Source organism: Chrysochloris asiatica, unplaced genomic scaffold, assembly GCF_000296735.1.
Source record: "Chrysochloris asiatica unplaced genomic scaffold, ChrAsi1.0 scaffold00441, whole genome shotgun sequence".
NCBI lineage: Eukaryota > Metazoa > Chordata > Mammalia > Afrosoricida > Chrysochloridae > Chrysochloris > Chrysochloris asiatica.
The window spans coordinates 1,159,764-1,169,320 of NW_006408959.1; the positions used below are offsets into that span (position 1 = coordinate 1,159,764).

General features: G+C 36.9%; 1 protein-coding gene across 1 annotated transcript; it reads left to right on the plus strand.

Annotated features, from left to right (window-relative positions):
* Nucleotides 1-227: 227 nt before the first annotated feature.
* LOC102823956 (olfactory receptor 2T2-like) lies at nt 228-1,202 on the plus strand. Its single transcript, XM_006877093.1, has one exon. The coding sequence runs from the start codon at nt 228-230 to the stop codon at nt 1,200-1,202; it is 975 nt and encodes a 324-aa protein (XP_006877155.1).
* Nucleotides 1,203-9,557: the final 8,355 nt, after the last annotated feature.

Consider the following 9,557-nt stretch of genomic DNA (forward strand, 5'->3'; position numbering starts at 1 on the left):
CACAGATGATGAAACCAAGTTATGTTGGACATGAATTCTTATGTTTAATATCACAGAGAAAATTAGTAGTGAAGCCATAATTCAGAGTGATTCTGATGTCAAAGTTGGTGTTATTTCTTTTATTACACACTGTGACTGACAGTGTTCATGGCAGACTGTCCCTAATACTGGATTATTACTTAACTGATTAAATTTCTTCCTCAACAGTCTAGGAACTATGGTATGATATGAACATGGGGGTCATTTATCAGAACTCCACTGACTTCGTCCTCTTGGGCCTCATCACCCATCCCTTATTCCCTGGGGTTATCTTTGCAGTGGTCTTCTCCATTTTTGTGGTGGCTGTAGCAGTCAATGTGGTAATGATTCTGCTCATTCATGTGGACTCTCGTCTCCACACACCCATGTACTTCATGCTCAACCAACTCTCCATCATGGACACGGTGTACATCTGCATCATTGTTCCCAAGATGCTTCAAGACCTTCTATCCAAGGAAAAGACTATCTCCTTCCTTGGCTGTGCAGTTCAGATATTCCTTTACGTGACATTGGTTGGAGCAGAATTCTTTTTGCTTGGCCTCATGGCCTATGACAGATATGTGGCTGTGTGCAATCCCCTCCGATACCCTGTTCTCATGAACCGCAAGGTTTGCTTATTTATGATAATGGGATCCTGGTTTGGTGGTTCCTTGGATGGATTTATTTTGACGCCTGTCACCATGACATTTCCCTATTGTGGGTCCCGAGAAATCAATCATTTTTTCTGTGAGATCCCAGCTGTGCTGAAGCTCTCATGTATAGACACATCTCTTTATGAAACCCTCATGTATTCCTGCTGTGTACTGATGCTGTTCATTCCTATATCCATCATCTCTGTCTCCTACACACAGATTCTGATTACTGTTCATCGGATGAATTCTCCTGAGGGTCGACGCAAAGCCTTTGCAACTTGTTCTTCCCATATTCTAGTGGTGAGCATTTTCTATGGGGCAGCCTTCTACACCAATGTATTGCCCAGTTCCTATCACACACCAGAGAAAGACAAAGTTGTGTCAGCATTCTACACAATCCTCACTCCCTTGCTTAACCCACTTATCTATAGTTTGAGGAATAAAGATGTGGCAGCAGCGCTAAAGAAAATGCTGGGCAGATATACCTCCTCCGAGAGAATCGGGGCAGAGGATGTATCTAGGAAACACTAGGGGGCCCTGATACATCCCTTTTGCTGTTGCCCATTCCAGATAGTTTTTAAAGAAAATATGTTCTTGATTATGGAAAATGTTCAGTGTCATCTGAATAATTCTGATCTATCAAGAGATAAAATTTTCCTATTGTAAGTTTAATATGTAAATGATAACTGAGGGCTTTTAAATGTCTCAGCATTAACCAAAATATTTGTTTGGATCCATAGACAAATAGTCTCAGTCAGTTATCACTATATACAAATCATTCCAGTCAGGGTAAGCTTCCCTCTTTGGAGTCCTTAATAGATATTTTTTTATTGTATGTGTCTATGTATCCTTTGTGTCTGTATTCATAACTAACTTTTGGGTGGCAAATTGAAAGGACCATGTACCATCCCCTTGATAATCTAAAGTCAAGCTTTCTATACAAGGAAATTTTATAAGGCTAATAATAGCATAACTGTTTTATTTTAGAAATGTTTATGAGTATTATTAGATTGTATCTTGGTTCTGCATTGTTAATTATTATTCAGAATGTATGTATTATTTTACCACTTGAATTAAACTGTACACAATTGCTTTGCCATTGTTTATATGTCAAAGCATCTCATATGTGACTTAGATTCAGTGTGTTGATTAATTGAAAATTGATTTCTGCTGCTAAAATCACAACATTGCTACAGTTCTGCAATGACTTATATTTATGTTTGAATAAAGAAATAATAGGGGAACATACAATGAATGAGTAAAGACAATTTCATTAGCAAAATTAGCTATCTTGAACTAAGTTATTCAATTTTCTTCTCCTTAATTTCTTCATCTGACATATGGGTAGATAAATATTTATCTTTTAAACTAGTTTGTATGATGTGTGAAGTTATGGTAATAATTGCATACTCATGTGTAAATGTCTAAAATATTAACTATCAAAGAGTACGCTGAGCCTTCCACCGTCTATTTGCTAAATGTTATCTGTATGTATACAATTTTGAAGTAATGTAAAACTTTTTATTCATGTTTTAATGTTTGTCTAAATTAATAGAAAGTTTAGAAAAGAGAAACAGTGAACAATTTAAGTGATATTATATATATATTAATAGATGTTTTCATATTATGTTATTATTAGGTTACTTAGTCTAATATCAGAATATAGGATAAGTCATTTCCCTCATCAGTATTGAGTAAGATAAAAAAAGATTTTATCTTACTCAATATGTAATCCTTTCTATTGTGCAGATTATGAGACTGGTTTTCCTTTATAAGATACCCAAGAGGTTGCTCTTTTTAAGTAACCAAAAAGAAATAAACAAAAACTAAGGAGATGGAAGAATGCCCTAGAAATAAAATTTCAGGCCAATTAATTTTTCCTCTTTACTAAAAATGTTAAAACATTTATTTGATTATCAAAGTTGGAACCTGACAGCACGTCTTTTACTGGTAACTATTAGCTACTAGTCTTATATGAGTTGCTATAGAATATCCCTTAAATGAAGCTGTTGTTGTTATTAATTACCATATAGTCAGTTCTGACTCATAGCAACCCTGTATAGGGTTTCTGAGGAGCAGTTGGTGGGTTTGAACTGTCGACTGTGTGGTTCACAGTTTAATGTTGAAATTACAGCACCACTTTAGGTAGGCCAAAAGTTTCTCCATCCCACCTTGCAATGTTCGCAGGAGCTGAAAATATCATCTTGCTCTCATAGAATGGATGCTGGACTCCAACCACCGATTTTGTGGTTGGCAGTTCAGTGCTTATCCTACAGAACCACCGTGCTCTTATGGAGCTAGGAGGCAAATATCTTAACTGGAGACTGCTTCTCCAATCAACACACTCTTGCAGGGGCTCTGACACGAATGATGGTACTTCCAGCCACAAGGTTGGTGATTCAAACTTTGCCCCCCTCACTCCTAGGAAACAGAATCACTATGAGACAGAACCAACTCAATGGCACTTAACAATAACAAGAGATTTGTCAAGTAACTACCCGTCTTTTCTTTCCTAAGATAGAAGGAAGTCTCTCTGAGTTTCCCTGAAAGAAAGCTCAAATATAAACAGTCCATAAAGAGAAGGAAAAAAAAAAAAAAAAAAAAAACCAATTAGGCAAAACCTTAGGGTAATAGCTAATGTTGCAGTGGGCTCATTGGATGTGACTTTTTGGCTTAATAACACGGAGTCCTGGGGTGGCGCTATAAGATAAACACTCCACCGCAAGGTCGGTTTGAACCTCAAGGTTGGCATTCAAACTCATTAGCCGCTCCTTAGAGTCGATGGCACTTAACAATAACAACAGAAAATCAAAGGAAGAAAATACCTGGTGGGCGGATAGAGTGTTGCTGTTGTTGTTAAGGGCCATCGAGTCAGTTCCGACCCATAGCGATCCTGTATAGGGTTTCCGAGGATCAGCTTGTGAGCTAGAACCTCCTACTTTGAGGTTTAAAGTGGCCTTTCAGTCCAGCGCATTAACCCACAGCACCACACCAGGATGGATAGATTGGTGCATGATATCTTTCCTAGATAGTTGCCTCCTACGAGCTGATTGATCACTGAATAATTTCTTGATGTGTTAAAGGGTCACCGAAAGCAGGTAACCTAGATCTGAAACTCACAAATGTTAATGGAAATGAGGAGAAAAAAGAAAATACAATAGAGAGTGAAAGAGATAACCAAGGTCCATAAACTCTGCCAATCTAAGATATCGTTGTTGTTGTTGTTACTAAATGCCATCTAGTCGTTTCGGACGCTTAGAGATCTTGTATCGGTTTCAAGGAGCTGCTGATAAATTTGAGCTGCTGACCTAGTGATTCAGACAGATCTTGTGGTCCAGTACATTATCCCAAGGCGTCACACCAGGACTAGAAAAAAAATCACCCAAAATAGAGGACACAGTAGAAAATTAACACTCTCAAGAATTCTAATGTCTTAAAAAAAAAAATCACAATGCGCATAAAATAGGAGACATGGTGCCCCATACAAGATGAAGTAAGTGAAATTGCATCATTGGAAGCTTGAATAATAAAATATGTTGTGATCATGTTAAGCATAATCAAAGAAATAAGGGGGAAAAGACTTAAAATAATAAAGAAAATGTAGATGAACATCATAAGTATTTATAAAAGAATAAAGAAAATGTGTATTTTTGGTTATTTTCTCCATGTATACCATTATATACAGTATCCTAACTTTATGAATCCCATTTAAACTGTTACAAATTTAATTTCAGTAACTTGTATAGACTGTCTTCCTAGACTGTCCTCATTTTCCATTATTAAAAACTGTATTTTTTATTCAGTATTACCCCAATAAGATAAGCCTATAATCATTTTTCCCTTTATTTTTCATTTTAAATAAAATGATGTAGGGCACAACACCTAAAATAATAAACCAAAAATACTATAAAACTGGCCTCTGTACTAATCCATAGCATTACCTTTGCAATAAATTTAGTTTTTCCCCCTCTTCTAATCACTTTGAGAATACTGGTATGGTTCTGTGGGCTAATGTTCTGAACTACAAAGTAAGTTTGAACCACAAAGTCAGCAGTTCAAGCTCACTAGCTGTTCCTGGTAAACCCTATACAAGTTCACTATGGTTCGGAACCAACTCTATTTCACTTAACAACAACAATCACTTCTAGGAGCTTCTATTTAGTTTATGTTTCCTTAATTCAGAAACAATTTCTGTAGCATATGTTCTATGATTGTGACAAACTGCTGTAGTTTTTGTTTTATTTCTGGAAATGTTTTTATTCATCCCCATCTTTATTTTATTATTATTTTTTTTGTATTCTTATTGACACTATCATTCAGATTTAAATATATCAGTCACTACAGCTAGCTTCCAAGACATGATGTGAAATCAGCATTTAATCTTAATGAAGATCTCTTGTATGTGTCGGTTTGCTGCTTTTAAGTTTCTCTCATTACCTTTTAATTTTATGTGTTCAATTATAATGTTTCACAGTATATCACTTTGGGTCTATCATATTTAGAATTGCCTGAGCTTCTTTTACTCCTAGATTTATGTCCTTTGTCAAATCTAGAAATTTCTCTACCATAATTATTCAAATATTCTTTCTGTTTCTTTCTCTCATCTTCTTGGGTTTTTATGAAACATATATTCTTTTATTAGATGATGCTCCACAGTTTTATTAGACTTTCCTCATATTTTTTTATCATTTTATCTTGTTACAATAAAGAATCAATAAATCAGATTTTCTTATCTTCTAGCTCACTCTGCCTCCTTCTAATACAAATATGTTGCTGACTATCTCCGTTGCTTTTATATTTTGGTACTTTTTGGTGCTGCTAATTGTATTTGGGTCTTTTCTTCACTTAATGTCATTTCTATTTATTTAATGAATTCATATACATTCCTATGTTATTTTCTCAATGATTATTTAGTTTATTGGCCACATTTTTCATTAGCTTTTTGAGCAGCTATAATGCTGTTTTGATTTTTTTGTTTGACCATTATCAGGGTTTGCATGGGGACTATTATTAAGGCTACACATTCTTCTGTCAGCTTGTTTTACTTTGGTGGTTTGCATGTTGCAGTGATTCCAGAAGTTAAGCCACCATTACTTTAAATACCAGCATCATCACCCATGGTGGAAAAGTTTCAGCTGAACTTCCAGACTGAGAAAGACTAAGAAGAGGGAGAGACAGACTACTTCTGAATATTTAGTCAATGAAGACCATATGAATAATGTCAATGTCTGATAACTTGACTTCTGCAGGTCTAGCAAGGTCCGATTGATATTGGAGCAAATGGCATATACAGACAAAGCAGTAAGTGACAAAGAAATGCCTTATTAATCTAAAAAAAATAATAATAATAATCAAGTGTCTATCTAGTGAGAGGCATGGCTTTCTGTTCTTTCTCCTTCTTTATTGGGTTTTTGGCTCATCTCTCCCAAGTTTAATTCTGATTGGTGGCACGGTCTACGGGATACATATTGTATCCTTTTTTTTTTTTTTTTTTGGTCTAGCAGTGCTCTATTTCTCAGAAGGTGTAATGAACTCAGTTTCCTGGAATTGTTGATTCAAGTGACAAGGATTAGTACAGTTAGGCTGGCTGTTGGATTCCTACTCTGTCCCTAAAATTTACCCCTCAGAGAGTAGGATCCTGAAATCTTTACGGGAAATAGAGTGTCATTCTGTCTGGCTACTTCCTGCTGATTTGGGAAGATGACCTGCCTAGTTAGGATCCTTCTGAGTTTCTATTCTTATTCTTCTATAAATCTAGCCACCACTGCATCCAAAGGACCTATGAGTATGAGTTAGAAAGAAGTCTTGCACCACCATAATTTTCCATTGGTACTGTTGTATTCTGTAAGCTACAAATTTAATCAACAGTTTAAGTACACAAGGACCAAATATTAAAATTAATATTATAGACACTATTGGTCCAATAAGAGGGAGAAACCAAGTCATTAAGGGAAATCAACTTTTAATAGTTGTCCAAAAGTTTCTACTTAGTTCCTTTTGACTGTCTCTTAAAATCTTGGCTTTGTTTAACAAGCCTTGTATTCTCTCCTCCATCCTTTCACTTGAGTTAATATCAAGGCAGCAGGTGGAATTTGCTAAAGCACATATACATCTTTGGCTATCCAGTAGATAATCTAATGCTATCCTCTGCCTTGTCAGTAAGTCAAGAGCATATTGGACTGCTTTTATGGACGGCATCCTGGCCTGTACTCTTCAACAAGCATGAGGCATTTGTAATAGTTTGTGCAAGGTACACAACCCCTACTATGAGACCAGCAATGACAGTGACCAGTGAGATCACTCCTCAATCAATCCTACATCTCTGGATCTGATGTCTGAGTAGGCATTGGCAGAAGTGGTATAGGATAAATTCCTATAAATCTGAGAGTCATAATTTACAGGTCTCAACCATCCTACTTTGTAGCACTCATATAAGTTGGTTACACTTAAACATCTGAAAGCCCCCACTCTTTTGCTGGGATTGTCTCCACATAACCATCATGCCCCTATGCCTAAGCACAGGAGTTGATCCTCAGTAGGCTAACTGGTGCTATTCTCTGAGTTTAGGCTTGGATTTTTCTTACCCATTTCAAATAGTCTTTCTCTGACAGATGTTGACACCAGGGCACCAGTCAGTTCCAACTACACTCCAGGGTGATTTCCTATTTTGAATTGTGACTCTCTATATTTTCTGTATGGTTCTGGGTTAGTTCTGGTCCTATATATGTGACAGAGTCCTTTGTCAGTGTAGTTTTGTGTTATGTGTTTGGTTCTGACTGTAAGTCCATTGATCAAGATGTCTACTGTGTGTCCACTGTGTGGACCCATGATCAACACTGTTTTGTCTGTTATGTCTGCCTTTCAGCCATTACAATTTTGCTATCTTAATCTCTTATTCAGATTCTTTTTTTTTTTTTTAAGTTTTTATTGTGAATTATGTGATAGTTTAAGGAGCTCTGGTAGCATAGTGGTTATGAATCGGGCTGCGAACCTTAAGGTCAGCGGTTCGAAACTACCAGCCGCTCCGTGGGAGAAAGATGAGGCTTTCTACTCCCGTAAAGATTTACACCCTCGGAAACCCTGTACATGGTCGCTATGGGTCGGAACCGACTCGATGGCACTTAACAACAACAACAACATGTGATAGTTTACATAGCTTTACATTCATATTAGCTTTACATTCATCCTATCTTATTTTGTTTCATTGCAATGATTACAATCTCCTGCATACAACATCTAGCAACCAAAGGATTCACCCAGCAACCCTGCCCCCCGGCTGTGAGCACATAGCCCCTTTCCCTCCCTGAGTCTAAAGTCCCCAGACGCTCCATCTCTCCATGTCATCGTCTCTGCCTCCATCTCTGGATAGGGTCCCACACTCCTCTCTTCTCCTTTGATGGTTCCAGGGACCTCCATTCTTGGACTTCAAAATCAACCACTCCCCTCCTTTTGTTACAAAACATCTACCTTTACATTTCCAACACTCACAGTCATTCCTGACAGCAGCTATTCACTACTGAACCACAAGTGTCTTATCCCCATCTCCTTTTATCAGCCCAGTTCAGACAGGTTGGAAACCACTCAGTGGAGATTCTACCTTTCTCTGCACCCTCTGGAACTAGGTTCTCTCTTGAAAACTTGTAATCCAGTCACTTCTTGCCTTTGTAGCCTCTCCGCCCCCACTTTTAGGTAGCCAATGTCTAAGTTATCCATCCTCGTCGACCCTGTGTACCAAGGGAGGGGGAATTATCACTATTTTTTTCTTGTGCCTGATCAATTATATTATTTCATTTTGTCTCCCACTTCAGTTATTGAGTCTTTCTATTTTAATATTCATTTGATTACTTTTTAGAGTCTTTTCCATTTTATAAACTCTTATTTTGTTATGAAAATTTTCGTTATTGCTTTTAGATATCTGCTAATGTTTATCTTTAATTCTTTGATTATATTTAAGATTGTTGTAATATAGTTACTGTTTATTATTTGGGCTTAAATATGTTCAATTTCACTCTCTTCAACATGTTCATTCTCATAGGCCTACACACAGTAAACACTTCATGCTAAGATATCCGTTAACAACAACAATAAAAATCTCGTAGAGGATCAACTAGATTCTGTCAGCATCCCCTTTTTGGTCTGATAAACTGAGACTGCTGTGAGCTGGGAAGCAAACAACTTGAGTGGAATCTGCAACCACAAACAACATACACAACAGGGCTTTGAAATAAACCAAGCAAATCTTGCTGGCTTTTTTTTTTTTTTTTTTGAAGCATAATATAACCTCTTCTATCACACCAGGTAGCTGTCAGAACTTGGGCTTATATGCATTGCTACAAAAGACTCTCTGCAGTGAAGCTAGGAAACAAATCACTTATGTGGAGATTGTGCCACCAACCATCAAAGATTTCCAACCATCAACTAAATAGATTTTGCAGAGATATGTCTAGGAGCTAAAAGCCCCTCATCTTCTAAGACAGAAGAAAATCTGCCTGTGCTTCATCTGAATGTAAATTCAAATATCAGCAACCCACACAGATCAGAGAAGTAAGTCATAGGCAAACCCTGGAGATAATATCCAATGCTGCTGTGGAATCATCACATAGTGGCATTCTGACAGTTAATGTGCTTTCAGAAACAGAGTCTAAATGGAAGAGAACAATGAGCCACCTGGTGGATAGACAGATTAGTATGTAATATCTCAGCTGAATAATTCTCTACTTAGTGAACAGATTGATCAAGGAGTGATTTCTTGTGTGCTTAAGAGACACTAAGAGTTAAAAGCTGAGATCTGGAGTTCTTAAACTCTAATTAATACAGTGAGAGAGAATGAACAGAGAGTAACAGAAAGCAGTAGGTAAGGTCCATAAGCTCTGTTGTTTTAAGAAT

Bases quoted from the DNA above. Each gene is read 5' to 3' on its own strand.
- LOC102823956 (XM_006877093.1), top strand. From the start codon at position 228: ATGAACATGGGGGTCATTTATCAGAACTCCACTGACTTCGTCCTCTTG.